The sequence below is a fragment of the Meles meles genome, chromosome X, assembly GCF_922984935.1.
Source record: "Meles meles chromosome X, mMelMel3.1 paternal haplotype, whole genome shotgun sequence".
In the NCBI taxonomy this organism is placed as follows: Eukaryota; Metazoa; Chordata; class Mammalia; order Carnivora; family Mustelidae; genus Meles; species Meles meles.
Genome location: NC_060087.1, coordinates 89,937,485 through 89,957,899, shown reverse-complemented (window position 1 = coordinate 89,957,899; position 20,415 = coordinate 89,937,485). Strand labels below are relative to the sequence as shown.

Below are 20,415 nucleotides of genomic sequence, written 5' to 3'. Positions count from 1 at the left end.
GATGGAGACAAGGTGGCAGAGGGCTCCTGAAGGGCGGGAATCCGAAAAAGAAACAAAAGAGGCATAGAAGAGATCGATGGGGCAGTGTGACGGCAAATTAACATGCACAGCGCATGCAGAACAACGTGCTAATCATCACTATTTTTAGACTCAATAGCGAGGAAATGTTTGTCAATTGTCCCGAAGAGGGCTGGCAGAGAGAGGCCCCTCTCTATCTGACCCTCTTTATCTGGCCAGGCCAGCCTACAGCTGAGGCCCTTGTGCCTCAGTGTGTCCTCTCTCTGGCGACCACAAGGGGCCTCTCGCTAGCCAGGGAGTGGGTGCTCCAGACGCTGAGCAAAGAGAAATGTTGGGGGTGGGGGGGCAGAGAGGGGGGTGGCCAAACTCATGCAGGCTGCCCACCACCAAGGATGCCCTTGCATACAGAAAAGGGAAGGGCTGGGTCTCTCCCTAGTTAGTCAGGCTGCCTCTGACCCCAAGCTCTTCTTCTCTCCACATGAGCCCCCTGCCTCACACACTTTCTCATATGCCTTCTTTTTCCCTGTTCCTTTTGTGTTGCTGTAGCATTTACCTGTTCTTTTTAAGGTGTATGTGTGTGGAGGTACGTATCGTGAGTAGGAGTACAGTCTGACATGCGTGCTTGGCTACAGGGTGGACACACGTGTGTCTGTAACAGGGAACAGCATGCACGTCGTATGGCTCTCCCTGTAAATAATACCTGCTGCTACTAGCTACTATTTATGATGGAGACTAATAGCTTTATTCCTATGTGCTAGGCAGTGCTTTGTACGAATGATCTCATTTTGTGCTCACAGCAAGCCTATGTGATGACTATTGTTAGCAGACCCATTGAAAATGACAAAAGCGAGGCTCAGAAAGGGTTAAGTGCCTTGCCAAAGGTCACACTGAAAGTGAGTGAAGAAGCCAGGACTTGGGTGGCTCTGACTGGGAGCCCATGTTCTCAGGCAAGGTAAGGACCTCAGCCCTGAGCAGTGATGGCTCCTGGCCTCCCCTGACCCCAGGGCACTAGGTGGTTGGTTGGTCGCTTTTTCTTCCAATCATGTGCATGCTGGATATTCTTTTCCTGTCTTCTAGATCTCTCAACAGTTTTGCTCTGATCCTCCATCCTGGCCTGGCTCCGTAGCTGTCACAGCCCCAGTCCCTGAGGTCCACCTGCAAGACATTTCCAGGGATGGAATGAAGAGAGCCAGAGCTCCAGCAGGAGCTAAGCAGCGGGTCCCTGACTCAGCGTTTTTGATCCCCTGACCCTATCTGAGCTACCTCTGGCTGTCCACTGCCCTGGCACCCCACAGTGACTTTGACCTCTGCTCAGGAAGAAGCAATATCACCCGCTGGCTCTGCCTGGCCAGGAGAAGGAAGGGGAGTCAAGAGGGAGGAGGAATGGGCCATTACCTGCAGTCTGTGGGGGTGGGGGGTGGGGTCCATCCTCTGAGGCTGCCAGGGCTTCCAGAGCCTGCAGAGTGGACACCAGGGCATCATCTAGCTCCTGAGCATGATCTCGGACTGTCCGGGTCTGCACACTGTCGATCAGTGTCACTGGAATCTCATCATACAGGAGCCCACGCAGGTGGCGTCCTTGTTCCTGGCTCTGGACTGCCCGGCGCTTGGGGTCATCCTCGTCTGAACTGTTGTCTCGGAAACCAGGAGGGGGCGCAGCAATGGCAGGTAACAGCGACGTGCTCTCATCTTCCTCCTCTTCCTCCTCCTCACTCCCAGGGGGTGGGAGGGACATCAAGTCTACCATATTGTCACGAGAAGAGCCGGGCCGCCCACCTTTGCGAGGGCCCAGCTGCTCCTGAAGTTTGGCTTTGCAAGAGTCACAGTAGAAATTCAGGGCTTCGGCCCCAAGGGAATTGTCCAAGGTGTAGGACCGGGCCCTGCTGGCGCAAGGCTCATGGTCCAGGCTGGCTGCGTCAAAGTCATCAGGGATCACGTCATAACCTTGGCCAGAGCTTTTGGATGTGGGGTCAGACTTGGTCCGGGGCCTGGTCTCCTCAAAGAAGATTAAGTTCTCATTGACATCAGTCCGGCTTTCCTGTTCCTTCCTTTGTTCCCGCATGTGGAGGTAGCAAAAGCTGACAAGCTCAGAGTCGGCAGGTGGGGGCGTGCTGCGGCTCGACTTCCTGGGGCTGGTGCCCACGCTGCCCACATAACTACTCTCCTTTTTCCCCAGGTGGCCCCCAGGGACAGGGCGGTGGGCACTGTGCATGTAATCTAAACCCAGAAAGAGAATCAACAGATGAGCCCTGGTGTCGAGGACTGTGGCTGAACTCCCTTGGCGTATCCAGGGTGCCACTGGATGACAGGTACTGACAGAGAGGGTTACCTGGCCGCTAGAGGTAGGGGAAGGGGCAGCCATGTTGCTGCCAACCCTCAAAGTAGAGTGCAGAGGCCAGCCCCATGGGAAAAGGCATGGGGTGATGGGGGAGGAGCTGAGCACCTTGTCATCTGGGTACGCCTGGGCTCTCACCCAGGTATGCCTGGTCTGAAAGTCAGCTGTCCACATACTTTAAAAAAAAAAAAAGTGAAATTTTTTTTATGTCCCTCTTGGAACTGGCCCAGCACACCCTCCTGCCCTCCATCCCCTCCATCCCCACATTTTTCAGAGCCTTTCCAACCCCCAGTGCTCTGCTTTGGATCTCTGCTAGCAGAAGGAAATAACCTGACCAGTTCCTCGTGCCGTAGTGGGAAAATGCAAAACAGGCCACATATGGTGCCTGAAAATTCCCATTTCGAAGAGGACTGTTACGGAAGGACCCTAGAAGACTAAAGCGCTATTGGTAGTATTCTGGGCATCTGGATGTGTAAAGTATATGGGAAATAGGCTGGGACATGCTTATGTGGGAGGAGGGTAGGGGGAGCATTCTTCCAGTCCCTCACATCTCATTATTTCTCTGTATCTGGGCAGGGCTAGCCTGCATGCTAGACAGTGTTCTTGCAAAACAGCTTTTTAATGATGGTGGGTATGCACAACTGAGAATTATCCATAGCGAATGAAATGCTTTCTCTCTAAATGCATTCTCTCTTGTAGACTGTTTTGGGGGCCCTTCCCCATGTCATCTGGGAGAATATACTCAGATAAGGCCACTTCATTTTGCTAGCATCAGACAGAATGACAGATGGCAAGCAAGCACTAATGAAGGCTAAGGTCATCACACATGATCCCATTTAATCCTCATAACAAGCCAGTGAGGTAGGTGAGGTCACTATCCCAATTTTGCAGAGAAATGGATCCATTTGGTTATGTGACCTATCCAAGGTCACATGAATCATAAATGGTGGCCTGGATTTGAACCCAGGTCTGAGGGACTACAAAGCCCATGTTGTTGTTGTTTTTTTAATTTATTTGACAGACAGATCACAAGTAGTCAGAGAGGCAGGCAGAGAGAGAGAGAGAGAGAGGAGGAAGCAGGCTCCCCACTGAGCAGAGAGCCCAATGCGGGGCTCAATCCCAGGACCCTGAGACCATGACCTGAGCCAAAGGCCAAGGAAAAGCCCATGTTTTTAACCAGTACCCTATTGTTCATCATGGCAGTCAAGATGTTAGAAAACAAAACTTCAAAATGCCTTTCAATTTCCAGTTTGATGGAGTCAGTGTGTCAGTGTTGCTTTTCACAAGAGCTTCCAACCATCACAAAAACATAGTGTTGGCACTTTGCAACAGAGTCCCAAAATACATGAAGCAGAAACTGACTAAATCAAGAGGAGAAACACACAATTCAATGGCAATCATTGGACCCTTTAATACCCCACTTTCAATAATGGATAGAACGATTAAAAGTAAGACCAACAAGGAGATAAAGGACCTGAACAACTATAAACTAAGTAGACACTAAGTAGTCACAGAAATCTATAGGACACGCCCCCTACCAACAGCAGAATATACATTCTTCTCAAGGGCATCTGGAATGTTCTCTAAGATAGACCAGATGGTAGGTCATAAAATAAGCCTCAATAAATTTAAAAGAAATGAAATCATACAAAACATGTGGGGTTTTTTTAGCACAATGGAATTAGAAATCAATAACAGAAAGAAATTTGGGAAACTTACAAGAATATGGAAATTAAACCAAACATCCCAGACAACCAACAGTTAAAAGAAGAAATCACAAGGGAAATTAGAAAACATTTAGAGATGAATGAAAATGAAGATACAACGTATCCAAACTTAAGGGATCTAGCTAAGTTAGTGTTTAGAGATTAAATTCATAGCTATAAACACATACATTAAAAAGGAAGAGATTTCACATCCATATCTTAACCTTCCACCTTAAGAGACTTGAAAAAGAGGAGCAAACTCAACCCAAAATAAGCAGAAGGAAAGAAATAGTGAAGTATAAAGGACAGAAAAACAATAGAAAATCAATGAAACTAAAACTTTGTTTTGTTTTGTTTGAGAAAGAGCTTCTGTACATGTGTGAATGGGGGAAGGGGCAGGGAGAGAGGGAGAGAGGGAAAATTGCCAGCAGGCTCCCTGTTCAGTATGGAGCCTGATGCGGGGCTCGATCTCATGTCCCTGAGATCACGACTTGATCTCAAATCAAGAGTTGGACGTTCACCTGACTGGGCCACCCAGGCACCCCAAAAGTTAGTTCTTTGAAAAGATCAATAAAATGGACAAACATTTCGCTGTAGAGACCAAGACAAAAAAAAAAAAAGAGAGAGAGAGAGAGAGAAGATTCAAGCTACTAAATCAGGAATGAGAGAAGGACCATCACTACTGACGGTACAGGTACAGACTTGATTATAAGGGATTATTATAAATAAGCTTATGCTAAAAAAACACTAGATAACCTTGATGAAATGGACAAATACCTAGAAATATATGCTTAAAACTGACTCAAGAAGATAGAAAACCTGAATAGGCCAATAAAAAGAAAATAAATTGAATTAGTAATTAAAAGTACCCACCCATGCCCCCACTAAAAATAAAACTTGGGCCCAAATGGCTTCACTGGTGAATTATGCCAAATGCTCAAAACACTTAAACAAATTCTTCATAAACGCTTCCAAAAAAACAGAAGAGGAGGGAACACTTCACAACTCATTCTACAAGGTCGATATTACCCTGGTTCCAAAACTAGACAAAACATCAGAAGAAAACTATAGAGCAACATTTCTTCCACAAAGTTCCTCAACAAAATACTAGCAATCTGAATCCAGCAACATAAAAAGTATGATACACCATGACCAAATGGGATTTATTGCATGAATGCAAGGTTGGTTTAGCATCCAAAAATCAATTAATGTAATACACCATGTTAATAGAATGGTGGACAAAAAACACATGATCATCTCAATAGACTCGGAAAAATAATTTGGCAAAAGCCACCACCCTGTCATGATAAAACTGGAAAAGCTAGAAATAAAAGGGAACTTCTTGAACATGATAAAGATGATCTATGAAAAACCCATAGCAAACATACCTGATGGTGAAAGACAGAAAGCTTTCTCCCTAACGTGACGACAAAACCCAGGATTTCTCTTCTTAACACTTCTATTCAACACTGTACTAGAAGTTCTAGCCAGGACATTTTGGCAATAAAATGAAATATAAGGCATCCAGATTGGAAAGGAAAAGCAAAACTACCTCTATGTGCAGATGACATGACCTTGTATAGAAAAAAAATCTCAAGGAATTTGCAAAAAATTATTAGAGCTAATAAGCTCAGCAAGATCACATGGAAAAGGACAATATAAAAAATTAATTATATTGTTACAGAGTATCAATGAATCCACTAATGAAATTAGGAAACACTCTATTTCCAATAGCACCAAAAGGAATAAAATACACAGGTATAAATTGAACAAAAGAAGTGCAAGACTTATACAATGGAAAATACAACCATTCGTGAAAGAAATTAAAGAAGATTTAAATAAATGAAAAGACATTCTATACTCATGGATTGGAAGACCCAATCTTGTGCGCCTTCCAATCGAACATAGCAGTACTTCCCAAACTGATCTACAGATTCAACACAGTCCCTATCAGAATCCCAACTGACTTTGAAAATAACTGATGAAGTAATTTAAAAATCCATATGGAATCACAAAGGACATGTAATAACCAAAACAATCTTTAAAAAAGAACAAAGTAGGAGGACCCACACTTCCTGATTTCAAAACTTAATGGTAATCAAGATGGTGTGGTACTGACTCAAGGAGAGACACATAGGTCAATGGAATAGAATTGAGAGTCCAGAAAATAAACCCTCATGTTTATGGTTAAAGAGCCCAATTAAAAAATATAGACAGTTCATGAAAGAAGATATACAAATGGCCAATAAGCACATGCAGAGGTGTACAACAGCATCAGCTATGATGATGGGAATCAAAACTATGAGATACCAGTTCACACCCACTACAGTGGATGTTCCAAAGAGAAAAAAAAAAAAAGATGGACAGTAACAAGTTTTGGTGAGGATAAGGTAAAATCGAATCCTCTGATATTGCTGATGATAATGTAAAATGGTGCAGTCCTCTTGGGAGACAGTCTGGCAGTTTCTCAAAGTTAAGCACAGAGTTATTGTTTGACCAGCAGTTCTGCTCTAGTTGTATACCAAAGAGAAATGAAAACCTATGCCTCCACAAACACTTGCACATAAAGGTTTATAACATGATAAGTCGTAATAGACACAAGGTAGAAACAACGCAACTGTCCATCAACTGATGAATGGATGAACGGAAGGTGGTCTTTCGGCACTATGGAATATTATCTAGCCGTGAAAAGGAAGGAGTTAGTGATATAGGCTACAACGTGAAGGACCCTTGCAAACATTACACTAAATGAAAAAAAAAAAAAAAGCAAGCCACAAAAAAGACTGTATATTGTATGGCTCCATTTACCCAAAATGTCCAGGATAGGCAGAACTATAGACCCAGAAAGCCAGTTCACGCATGGTTGCTTAGAACTGGATGGTCACTAGGAGGGAACCAGGGAATGAGTGCTAACGAGTACAGAGTTTTTTTAGGAAGGGTAAAAATGTTCTAAAGTTAAATTGTGGCAATGATTATACAATCCTGTAAATATATTAAATATACTTAAAAAATGCTGAGTTGTTGGGGTGCCTGGGTGGCTCAGTCGGTTAAGCGACTGCCTTCAGCTCAGGTTATGATCCCAGGGTTCTTGGATCGAGCCCCACGTCAGGCTCCTTGCTCAGTGGGGAGTCTGCTTGTCCCTCTCCCTCTGCTGCTTCCCCCTGCTTGTTTGTGTGCATACTCTATCTTCCTCTCTGTCAAATAAATAAATAAAATCTTTTAAAAAGGAAGTTGAGTTGTGAACTTTAAATGGGTAAATTTTCTATCTTTGAAATTATATTTCAACAAGGCTGATTCTTTACGGAGCGCCTGTGTGGCTCAGTCACTTAAGTCCAATGCTTGGTTTCAGTTCAGGTCATGACCTTGGGGTGGTGGGATTGAGGCCTGAATCGGGCCCACGCTTAGCACAAAGTCTGCTTGAGATTCTCTCTCTCCTTCTTCCTCTGCACCTCCCCCCACTTGTGCTCCCTCTCTCTAAAAAATGAAGAAATAAAATCTTTTTAAAAATATTTTTATTTATTTATTTGATAGAGAGAGAGACAGCGAGAAAGGGAACACCAGCGGTGGGGCGGGGGGGGGGGGCAGCAGTGGGAGAGGGCTCCCTGCTCAGTGGAAGCCTTCTTCTCCCTCTGACTCTGCCTGCCACTCTGTCTGCCTGTGATCCCTCTCTCTCTCTCTCTCTGACAAAAAAAAAAAAAATAAAATCTTAAAAAAAAAAAAGTAACAGGTACAAGTGATCCATAGTCAAGAAGAAGACTCATGAATGAAAACTAACTCTGAAATAACACAGATGTTAGAATTTATAGACAGATATTTTGTTTTTTTTGTTGTTGTTGTTGTTTTAAATATTTTTTATTTATTTGACAGAGAGAAATCACAACTAGGCAGAGAGACAGGCAGAGAGAGGAAGGGAAGCAGGCTCCCTGCTGAGCAGAGAGCCCGATGTGGGGCTCAATCCCAGGACCCTGAGATCATAACCTGAGCCAAAAGCAGACGCTTAACGACTGAGCCACCTAGGCGCCCCAAGAAATAAAATCTTTAAAAGAAAAGCTGTTTATTTAAGAAAAAAAGCACAGCACTGGGCACCAAGTGTACTCTTAATCTTTATAAAAAGAGCCAAAAAATGTGCTCTGTTCTTGAAAGAACTTTATGGGGTTTATCTCACCGTAATCCTGTCAAATCTCTCCTGACGTAGGAGCTGTTATCGTCAGTTTCCAGATGAAGCAACTGGGACTCTGTTTATGGAATTTGTTCATGATCACGTGGCTAAGACATGGTCTCTACCTTCAGATTCCAAGCCCTCGCTGTCTTCCATAGACGCCCCCCTGCCCTTTTCAGTACAGAGTCCACGTAATCAGATCAATCAGGCCTTGGCGGCTGTATCTAGATCTAGGGTACTTTGGATCAGCTGGGGGAATATTAACGTCACGACCCTCTGAGCCTCAGTGAAGAAGCGCTCTACAGCAGTGCTAAGCCAGGAGCACGAACAATTAGTTCTGGAGGTTTCTATCCTCAGGCACTGACCACAGGTCCGGGCCGCACACCAGGTGCTGACTACCTACGAGACAGCTGAACAGTCAGCCCAGCCAGCCTGGCAACAAGCTGCCATCAGAGGTGGCTCCCGGGGGCATGTCCAAAAGCAGGTGGTGACTCCTCTCAGACGAGGGCTGGAGGTCTAAGGATGGCTCCCCTCCCTACAAGGTGGGAACATTTCCCCACAGCAGGCTGACAAGGCCAGGGGAGGCCTAGCCCACCACTTGGTACTGTGATTTCCAGATCCGAGGAGTGATACAGTGCTGTGCGAAGGAGAAAATGTGTCTGGAAAAGCCCAATTCTCTCCTCCAGACATAAGGTTAGAAATGCAAGGAGAGCCAGGTGCGCTGGGCTGATGGCTGGAACAGTGTGCCTCTCAGATTCAAATCTGCTGTAAATTGCTAATCAGCTTTCCCCAAGGGGGATGTCCTAGTCTAGCTCTCTGTATCCAGCCACTCAGAACTGACTTTTAAAAAAATGCTTGCAAAGAACAGGCTGGTGATCCAACTAGAGTAATGTTCAAAATATATGCAGTGTGTACACACACAGACACACACACACACACACACAGAGTCAGTGCAACACAGAATCAACCAGCTTTCTATCAGTTGCCTTTGCTGTATTCTCAGTCTGATGATCAATACTGGTCAAAGGGATGATCTGGAGGCCTTTAGAGGCCCTCAAGTTCTTTCTGAATCACCCAAAAACGTACCTAGTATGTTCAGTCAAGCTTTAGATCTCTTGTGTGTTGCTGGGTTTTAACTACGTGAAAATGGGTGAGCCATGCATGGGATATACAGTAGCCATTAACCAGAATATTCAATTTACCAGACCAAGCTGTTTCCTAACCATGGCAGAAAATCAGGGAGTTCTTCTGACTGGGGTCCCCACTGAGGCCCCCAAATCCTTCTTTTGCTGAATTTCTCCTAGGATACTGGAGAGAAATGACAGCTGAGCACTGAGTTGGTGGGGTTAGCTGGCAGCTGCTGTGGGACAAAAATATGGATGGAGGCAGACAGATCAGCCCTTAAGTGGGCTAGAGCTTTGGCCCTGAGGATAAAGCCCAGAGGAGGCTTGCATGATGCCTGTTCCCTAGAGATCTTCACTAAACAACAACTGGGCACCAGGACTTCTTTTCTGGGATGAAAGGTGGGGGGGCATGGAGGAGATGTCTCTCAGCTTTGTACCAGGAACCGATGGCCCCGCACTGTGACCTAGGTGGAGGGCTCCTCAGGGTGCTGCTTGCAGTCCCCCTGTTCGTGCCTTGGGGCCATGGTGTCAGATGTGCACGCCAGCTCTGAATGGCAGGGCTAGGGCTCTAACCCTGCCCCAGCCGCCAGGAGCACTTAGTGGTTGCCCTCGAGCCAGCAGCTAATAGTTCAAAAGGCCAAGTACCGGGCCCAGGCATGGACCCACACCCCTGGAGAGGCGAAGCAGAACAAGGGGAATGCCACCGTGGTCCCTTGGGCTCCTGCACCGAGACGGGCCCTGTGCTAGAGGCAGCCAAGCCACTGTCCCTTTGCAGGCCCCAAGGGGGATGCTCAGGAATCAGGGAAGGGCTCGGAAATCATGCCTGGCATTTATAGATGCCTTCTTTCCAGGCTGCAACACCTTTAAGGGAATCCCATGGTCCTGATTTGCCTCTGGCGAAGCAACAGGAATGCAACTCTAGGCGTGTTCAGTGAGACTGAAGGGAAACAAGAAGCCTGTGCTCTCACTTGGTGCCATTATCCCTACAGAGAGATGCATACTTAAGGGCAGCACCGATCACGGTGCTGATGGGATGACAGAACACTCTGGAAGGCAGTTGGGACTACAGAGCCATCTCTGGGGAAGTCCGAAAGCAGATCCCCCTAAAGAGCCCTTACTCTCTCATTTGGTTCTTGGCTGGTCTCTAGGCTCCTTCTTCTGTATTTCCTTCTCCCTTTCTCTCTCTCCCTATTCTGCTTAGCAAAAGGCATCATTGACTTAGCTGTGATGATAGAGAGGACCAGAGGGGACAATGACAATACTAACACAGGCTTGGCCATCACTTGGCCATCTGCAGGCCTGGTAATACCTATGGCCATCTGCTTGGGAGCTATTCACCTGAGGACGCATGGCAACTCGGCCTCCTGGCTTCTTCCTATTTCTAGTCAGTTCCTTTGCTTCTCTACGTGGAACCTCTGTCTATGCCTGGGGGCCACCTGTTCTTAAGGCCACCTGTCCTTTCCCCAGTCTCTGTTTGGTGGATTGCCTTCTACGTCTTGTGGGCAACGTTAGGAGATGTACACATGGGCTTGTCATGGTGCTTGTGATGAAGAGACAATGCCGTGACGGTGCTGTCAGGTCTCCTGGTTTGGTTTGGGGCAGCAGGATCTGGACTGGGCTGATCATTCCCAAGACCCCTGTTTGTGCCAGCACCAGAACAGCTCCAAGGGGTAGCTGCACAGAGTTGCCTAACTGGAAACCTGGTGCTGGGGGCTGCACTTGACCTTATTCTTGGTGGTCATCCCGTCATATCTCTGGAATATACTCTAAACCCACACTCTAAACCCACTCCTACCCCAGGCTTCCAAGGCCTCTTAACTTCAGGCAGCTCTGTCATTCCCCATTATGATGAAAAAGAGAACAGTTTTATCTTCACTTTCAACCTCCACCTTCCACAAAGCCAGAATGCCTATTCCTCTCTCCTAGATCACTGTACCTCTAAAGCTGTGCCTTAGATCTAATGCAATTCTCTAACTGGTTCTACTTATTGCTTATTTGCTATTTTTATCTTACGTTCCTTCACTGACTCAATTGTGATGTGTTGTCACAGGCATCCTTTGTGGGACAGGCCCATTTGAACGTCAACTGTCTTTCCCACTGGCTTGTGCCAGGAAGGACCCAGCAGTATAGCACTGGCTCCTGGGAAATCAGGGTGCTGGGGGAAAGGGGGTAAGCACTAAAGCAGCAGAGCCCTTCCCTCCCTGTCTCCAGGGTACCAAAGGGGCTCCGGCATACTGAAAACTGAGGCTGAGCCCTACCTGCCTTGATCATTGGAGGCGGAAGAGGTTGGCTGGCCGGCCTAGAGAAGACCATCTTCCTGGAGTCCAGCAGGAGACGGCAGTATCCCGCAATCAGGCAGGCAAAGTTGGTGGCTTCAGGCCACTCCATCAACAGCACCAGAGGCTGGGGGAGAAGCGAGAAGAACCCATGAGGACGCGGGAAGCAGGGGAGCAGGTGCACGTCCAGGGGGACCACAGTGAAAAGATGACTTGCAGAGGTACAGGAGTCATACTTTCTAAACCAAAAACTGAGGCGTGTGGACTGACAGACCAATTCTTCTGGTTTGAGAGTTTATTTATAGTGAACTCCTACCCAGGTATCAAAATTAAATCAAACTTTAGTTTCACATTTAATGAACTACCTTTACTGAAAAAAGATTAAAGTTATATAATATCGTGTGCCTGCTGTGTGGTTGTATTTGTGTTTGTTGGGGGGCCCGGGAGATGTGTGGGCCATCTGGGAGAGGTGGGGTGAACCTGGGAGTCCTGGCTGGACTGGGGAACATCCCTGATATAAAGTTCCTGAACCCATAAACTATCTCTTGCTCATCTATAGCCCTTTGTGCCCAGTACCCAGAATGTTCCATGGAACAAAATCCTCACTGTGCCTTCTGGACCCAGTCCTTTCTGGCCTGCAGCCCTGCTCAGACCTCCATGCTACCCCCTGTTTCCTAGAGTGTCCTCAAGATGTTAGTTGGTGCCTCCTGAAACAGTTCCTTGGTCCAATACATGTGTGAAACCCTGGGTCAAACAAAGTTACACAGAGACTTGTACTTACAGGAACTCTCAGATTCTCAGACACTTTCATGTAGGAATGTGCACTGTGAAATGTTAACGGTGTAGCCAGGGGGCTTTAGGATTCCAGTGTTTCCAAATTATTTGACAAAAACCATCTATTTTCACAGAAAATCTCATGGTAGTAGGGTTGTATTTTTTTAACCTATTTTAGGAAATGCTAGCATACTCTGTTGACTTTTGTTCTTGACCCTGAATCAGTCAAATTAATCCCAGGATTGGCTGGTTGACTGTTTCAGTGACTTGGCACCGATATACCAAAGGAAATACAGACACCTCCCAAATCAATACCTTTCCAAGAAACCTTCCCAATATCTGTGTCATGATTTTGTTAAAGTGTGGCTTGAAAGAAGTCTGGGTCAGATTGAAGTCAGCTGTGGGAATATTCGTCCTGGAATAGGGCAGTGGCCTCCAGATAAAGACCAATGGAGATTGGCTGAAGAAGGAGCCATGGGGCCATGACTTAGACTTTTGGCTGTTCCCAGACCAGGCATTAAGAACTGAAAGAATTAGGATGGAATGAATCCCTTCTCTCACCAGTGAGGTAGCCATCGCAACAGTCTAATGAGAGGTGATGAGGGCCTCCATGAGGGTAGTGGCAATAAAAGGAACACTGTGGAAGACTTGGTTGAACTTGGTCACCAATTAGACTAGCCTTCTTGGCCTCAATCAACACCTGGGGATCAATTCTGAATCCAAACCAGCTCACCTTTTAAATAAAGTTGCCCAAGTCCCTTTGCTATCTCCCAGGATCCTGACACACAGCTCGGGTTGACAATTTTGTAGTTCATCAGACCAGGGTCTGGCAAATTTTTCTGTAAAGGGCTAGACAGCAAATACTTTAGGCAGTAACTCTGCTATTATAGCATGAAAACAGCCATAGATAATCCATGAGCTAAAGAGTGGGTGTGACGGGGATCTAAGGAAACCTTATGCACAGAAACAAGCAGTGAGTCAGGTCTGGTTTGATCTAGGAGGGAAGCTTCTTTCCAGCCCAACACAATTTTCACACTCATTTTCACAGCTCTCAGCTTGTTTTATTTGCCAACACTGATCCCCTTCTGTTTTGGAAATTGTTCTCTTTGCTTTGGTTCCCATGAGGTGGCACTGGATTCTCATTCTGTAGTCCCTGACCATTTCCGTCTCTCTCTTTGGCTCACTCATCTTGGAGAGCCTTCCAAGAATCACCATCCTCAGCCTATTTCCCTCTTGGACTCTTTGCCTACTTCAGTGCGGTGTCTCTATCATATAGTCTCCTGCAGGATCAAATCCTATCTTGAATTGCTTAGTTATTCTCTATCCAGTGACACTGTGGGCCATGGCAAGGCATTTGGATTCCTTCCCCCAGACCCGAGTTGATGATATTCCTGTGGAGCTCACTCAACAACATCAGGAGGAAAAGGGTCCATCTGTACCCTGAGGAGCAAGTGGCTCCTTTGTCCAATGAGAAGGGGGCCAGGGATGAGATGCCCCTTTTGGGTCATTTGTTTTTTTAGTTTTTATTTTAGTTCCAGTTAGTTAACACACACCCTTTGGGTTATTATTAAGAAGGGTCAGAGGGAATGTTTGTACCTCTAGTGAATGGATGCTTCTGTCGCAACAAAATGCGTACAACAGAATCTACATTCAAGAGAACACAAGGCTGACCTTGTGTACAACAAAGGAGAGACAGAAGGGGAATGGGATGGGGGTGAGAAGAGGGCCTTGCCCCCCTGCCATTAACGGCAGAAGGATACCCAGAGGTTTGGGTGTGAACAGCTGCTACCACCATTACTAGGAGGACCCAAGACTCACTAGGCTTGCCTCAAGAGCATTCGCTGACATCATGGCTGCTCCTGCTGCCACTGCTTTACTTCCGGCCCTCTTTGTCCTCCTCCAATACCAAAGCTTCTCAAGGTATATGTGAATGGGTGACAAGGGGGCTGAGATCCCAAGCCCCTTGGCCTCTGGGTCCTGTTGCGTCTGGCCCCAAGCTGGTTCATCTGCTTATTCTAGTGGGCCATACAAATTGTGGCATTTTTCACAATATGGAAAATGTGGGGACACACTAATCTCAGGAATCCCAGTAGCCTCCTGACCAGCCTCCCTGCCTCCAGTCTCTTCACTTCACTTCTCTCCACTCTGTCTCCATATTGCTGCCCAAGGTTCCAAAACACAACTCTCACTTAAAATGTATCTCATCACCTTAAACCTACTACCTTCTCATGTCACATAAACCCTTTAGGACCTGAACTCAACCTACAGCTCCAGGCATATCTCCCGCTAGCTCGCCTGTGCCCTCCGCCCATCCCTGTCCCTCTCCTTATGCTCTAGCAATGACACAGCATTTTCAGTTTTCCAGAGATGCCACGTTCTTTGATCACTCCCTAGCTTGACTCACATTGTTCTCTCTGGCTGAAATGCCTGTGGCCAACTCTGCCCACCGGGTGAACTGCTACATGCTGGTGGGATAGCTTGTGCACAGCATGACCCACTGACAGATGATAGCCATTCATCGCAGAACAGGGCCAACACAGGTCCTGCCCTCATGCAGCTTATAATCTAACAGGAAATAAGACATAAATCAAATAATCATACACATGAATATGAGAGGAAGGTGTGATAAGCACTATGAAGGGAAAGCACAGAGAGTTATCAAAATGTAGAATGTTCTGGATCAATGTGTGGGTAGGTAGGTGTGAACGGTGTGCTCCTGTGACCAATCGGTTTCAGAAGCTGGAGCGAGCTTCTCTGAGGAAAGGACCTTGGATGAAGACTAGAATGACATTCCAGGGGCGCCTGAGTGGCTCAGTGGGTTAAAGCCTCTGCCTTCGGCTCAGGTCATGATCTCAGGGTCCTGGGATCGAGCCCCACATCGGGCTCTCTGCTCCTTGGAGAGCCTGCTTCCTCCTCTCTCTCTCTGCCTACTTGTGATCTGTCTGTCAAATAAATGAATAAAATCTAAAAAAAAAAAAAAGATTCTCTCTAAAAAAAAAAAAAAAAGACTAGATTGACATTCCATTTGACCAAAGTACAGGCCGACTGGCTTGACTGACTGATGGACAGATGGACTGACTTCCTGGCTGAGAAGCTGTCTGACTCACTGATGTCCCGGCTCACAAGCTGGCTGCAGGACAGGCAGAATGTCTAATAGCCTGACGCCCTGACTGGTTAGCTGCCTGGCTGGCTGGCTGGCTAATGGATGGATCAGAGGCAGAGAAACCAGCTGGCCAACTGACTTACCTGTCTGACTTCGTTTCAGTTTCCCTTGCTTATCTCTTACCCCAAATACAGCTTGATGTGGGTAATGAAACAACATGAAGGCAAAACCCCATGCTCAGAGAAGGCCATGGGCATCCCCAGCTGGCTCAGTCCAGCACAACAGGAGTCCGTCCTCTGCACGCCCACATAGCCAACCGGGGACACCCCAGCATGGGCCAAAAGGAACTTGTCAAAGGAAAAGATGTGCTTTGCATCAGCAGGGGTACAAATCAAATCAAAGGTAGGCAAGCAAAGAGGTTGGATAGGTTTTCTTAGGAACCTTCAAAGACATTTTATTTTAAATAGGATTTTAACAATCGTGATGTCTAATGTAATGCTTGTCCCTACAGAAAGCACTAGAGCAATAAAGCTCAAACATGAGAACAGGAGACACACCGGGCCACAAGAGATCCCTTGGGACATTTCTTTGATGGTTTCTTTTCCCCCTTATGTGCTTCTGTGGTAATGGGGTATGGTCATGGCCCAGTGGTGTGTCAGTCCCAGACGGCTGTCTCTTGGAGAAAGAGCTCTGCAGTATCTCACAGTCAATCCACTAACAGCAAGTAAGCAGAGTGAAAGTATAACCAAATATGCCCAGGCCATCTTCAAACATTACTGGAGAAAAGGGGGTGGGGTTGGAAGCATGGCCAGCCATGAGAAGGTAGAGCAGGGATTAATTTGCTATGCCCCAGCCCCATCTCCTTCGTGGGGTTCTCAGAGTGTGCTGGGAATTCACAGGCATCCTGCACTCTGGGATGCCAACTAGGGAGGGAACTGTTCTTGGGGTAGCCTCAGTGCACTCTAGTGTCTCTGAAAACTGGAAAAAGATGGGAATCCAGGGACACAGAAGGGTAAGGGTACAAGATGATGGTCTTAGGTCCCAGGGGATTTGAGGTCTTGCCTCCAGGGCTCTGGGGAAGGCTAACCGGGCATAACCAGCCAATCTGGAAACAAGGCAGATTATCACTGTAAGGCGGTGGGTCTCAGGCCAGACACACATTACAATCCCCTGGGAAGCTTGAAAAACCTATATACCCCAGCCTCACCACCCCCCCAACATTTTAGTTTAAATGGCCTGAGAGGAAGGGCCCAGGCAACCAGTGGTTTTTAAATCTCCATACATGATTCTAATGTGCAGCCAGAGCTAAGGACTACTGCTTTGAGTGAAGACTCTTAGCTTCACCAGGCCCTTCCAGAATATTCCCAGGCCAGAGTGGCATATCTAGGAGGAAATGAGTCAAGTCCGGTTTCTAACTTCCATGCTCCTAGTTAAGGGAATTCAGACATTCTTTCTTCAGTATATGTTATGCGGTGGTGCGCTGGGAAACATTAAACAAGTTCTATGAAGTCCCGAAGGGTATTCTTTGCCAATTTCCCAAACCACCTCCCCCAAGCCTTCCCTTTGTTCACATATATGGAGAGAGGAACCACTCAGTAAACACAGATACTGCTGATATGGAGTACTCCAGGAAGCTTCCTTAATCCCTGAGCCAGAATTAATTTTGCCCTCCTCTGTATCCTGATATGCTCTTGGTACCTCTTCTCTGGCACTCTCTTTGGGAATGCCACATGTCGGCACACTTCTTTCTCTTCTATAGCACAGAGAGCTTCTAGAGGGCAAGGAGCCATGTTTTTCTTTTCATTTCATGCTTGTACCTCCCATTGGGTTTAGCCTGCTACATCCCAACACTGAGTTCATACTAAATGACCTTCAGATAGAAGCCTAGATCTTTTATTTTTCTCCCTCAATCTTCCTCTTTTTCTCCCATCACTGTATCCCCCATCCTGGCTCTGCTGCTTTATCTGCGAAAAGTATAAATAACCATCCTGTCAATTTCGTAGGGCACGGCTTTGTAGCGATACACATAGCAGACATCTCTGATTCCAGATGCATCTGATCTTATGTAACAAAACTTGGGGGTGAGCAGCACGTTTCTCAGTTAAATCCTATCTTTAACGTAGGGGATGAGAGTTTCCTACTTGAAGGAATCTCACAGTTATGTTAGTTTCCTGTTGCTTCTGCAACAAATCAACACAGGCTTAGTGGCTTAAAGAAGACACACCTGTTCTCTTACAGTTCTGGAGTTCAGAAGTTTGACTCGAGCGTTACTGGGTTAAAATCAAGGGTCGACAGGGCTGCGTCCCTTCGGCAGGTAACCCACGGTCATTGACTCATGGGCCCTTCCTCCATCTTCAAGGCCAACAAGGTCCTACAGAGTCCTTCTCACCTCCCATTACTCTGACCTTCTCTTCTACCTCCCTCTTCTACTTATAAGGACCCTTGTGATGACACAGAGTTTACCTGGATAATCCAGAATAATCTCCCTCTCTTAAGGCCAGCTGATTAATTCCATCTGCAACTCTAGTTCCCCTCTGCCATATCACATGGGGTATTTACAGGTTCTGGGGATTAGGGCACGGGCACCTGTGGGAGCGGGCCACTCTTCTGCTAGCAGAAACATTCTAATGCAAAATGGATAATTCTCCTGTGGGTTTTCATATGCACCATATTGCCTACTGCAAGTGGGGCATACCTGAACTATCCACCACTTGACGGTTGCACTGCTCACCCAGCCATGTGCTGTTTCCCACTCAGCAGAGTGCAACCTTCTCCTAGCCCCCTCCATTCACCCATGCGATGTCCTGTTTATCCTGTAATGTAGTCTCTCATCTCTCCACGCACCAGCCATTTGGCCCCTCTGTGTGCTGTGTGCATAGCCCCAGTCTTCAGTGTAACCATGATACAGGCAGCAGGCAGGCAGGGTTAAGTATAATAGGACAGGTGCGTTGTGTGTACAAGAGGGGAACGTGTGTGGGCATTTGTGCGCACGCGCTTGGTGATTCTGTATATTTCACACGGCTTTCTCATGACCACGGCTGTCCGTCCAGCTCAGGCCCTGCTCTCGTCACTTAATCCCTGTGCTAGGGCCAGCATCCCCTCCTCACCTCCCTGGCTTCACACTAGCCTTGCCTTCAAAGCTTTTAACTAGCTTATTCTGCCCACCCTCAATCTCTCCAATTTTTTTTTTTCTCATTAGTCTCCTCTCCAGCCAGGCAACTATGCTTATCGACCTGCACATCTGGCTTGCTTATTTCTGTGCTTGCTCTCTGCCAGTGAACACAATCCCACTTCTCTCTGCTAATCCATGCCTATCACTTCAAGATACAGCTTAAAACATGCTCTTGTGGGAAGTCAGTTCTTGTTAACCCTTTCCCATTCTTTTGTTCCATGTTGTGCACCAAACTCACCTGCAAAATTTACTTCATGTTAACTTTTCTTCATTGCTGTTTTGCTTTTCAAGAAAATAACAGGTCTCATTTGTTTAGTACTTACTATGTATCAAGCAGTGTGCTGAGACCTTTTGCCTACATTTTCTTATTTAACCCTGAACAACCACCTTTTGAGATAGGCATTCCATTGTGCAGTTGAGGAAATCAGTGTTCAGGGAGATTAAGACAATTTTTCAAGGACACACAGCTTAAGAAGTGGCAGAGCTGGGAGCTAAACCTGGTCTGTCAGATTCCAAAGCTCCATACACGTTCTGATGTTGTGTTATTAAGACAGGTTGTGTATCTTTGTGAGGCTAGTCTCCCCAGTAAGACTGTGATTACCTGGGCAGCATTCATGCCAACACCAATGGCTGGATTGCTCCTAGAAATGAGAATAGTGCTCCTCACTCAGTTAATATCCACTGACCCAGCTCAGCTTGGTTCCTCCCAAAACTCTGGACCCAGGGGTCAGTGGTTCTGAAATCTGGCTATATGACAGTATCACTTGGGGAACTGCAAAGTAAATAAATCCTGATGCCCAGGCTGCACCCTGACCAATTTGATCACAACCTCTGGAAACAGAACCCAGGCATCTGCATTTTTAAGATGTTCTCAAGGAAAGTCTGTTGGGCAGTCAGTGTTGAGAATGACTCATACAACATAGAAGAAGAGTCATCCGGAAAGTTGTTTCTCTGTTTTAACCCCTTTTTATTTCTCAGGAAGCCATATCTACACTGCATCTCTTGTCTTTCCTCTCCCTTCCATATCTGTCCACCTGGCTTTTTACCCAACAACACTGGCGGAGGGCAGCGATCATTCGTTGAGGAAGTAGTCACAAGCCAATTAGGTATCAGCTCCAGGTGGGTTCCTAAACCAGCATGAATGCTGGGAATCACAGGTGGAAAAACTAACATATTAAAGCTTTCTGAGTTTCACAAAGACAAAAATAAATAACTTGGTCTTTTAGAAACAGCAAATAGTGCATCTCTTCATTTGCTAACATCACCACCCCCCTGGGAAATCCTTTAGGAAAGGAAAATTCCATCTACTCTAACAACTTCCGGCCAGCAGGCAAGCAAGGCTGCCCCCACCCCGACACTGGTGACTTGGGTGTTCAACAGGACAGCCACGGAGTGGGTGGCTGATCATGGCTGCCAGACTCTACACAGGTAATAGGCGCTTGCCAGTCTGAAGGAGCTGATCTGTGGGAAAGGTTCTAAGATTCTGGAAGTGCTAGACTCTGGGAGGTCAGATGTGGATTAGGCTCAGCCTGTTCCCCGTCTCCCCAGGCCTCCGTGGGCCCGTCCACATATTCATGCACCTCCTACTCCACGATTCCAAGTGTGTGTGCCTATGGCAGGGCTCCCCACCTGGTGTGCGCGTATCCCTTCAGCCTCTGGGGTGGACAGACAGGGCCTGGGGAGGCCATAGTCTCTGGGGCTGGACCATTTATCCCATCATTCTGCATGAATGTCATTTTCTGTGTGTG

The 20,415-nt window shown here is 46.7% G+C and overlaps 1 protein-coding gene across 4 annotated transcripts in view; it reads right to left on the bottom strand.

Moving 5' to 3' along the window:
* FRMPD3 (FERM and PDZ domain containing 3) overlaps positions 1-20,415 on the bottom strand; it is a 74,987-nt gene that overhangs the window by 4,216 nt on the left and 50,356 nt on the right. For 3 of the 4 annotated variants that reach the window (XM_045996538.1, XM_045996537.1, XM_045996535.1), the window contains 2 exons: positions 11,601-11,745; positions 1,414-2,235 (listed from right to left, as the gene is read on the bottom strand). In XM_045996538.1, the coding sequence (XP_045852494.1) occupies positions 1,414-2,235; positions 11,601-11,745 (967 nt within the window). The remainder of the gene's footprint in view (positions 1-1,413; positions 2,236-11,600; positions 11,746-20,415) is intronic. The other variant, XM_045996539.1, reaches the window with a different exon arrangement.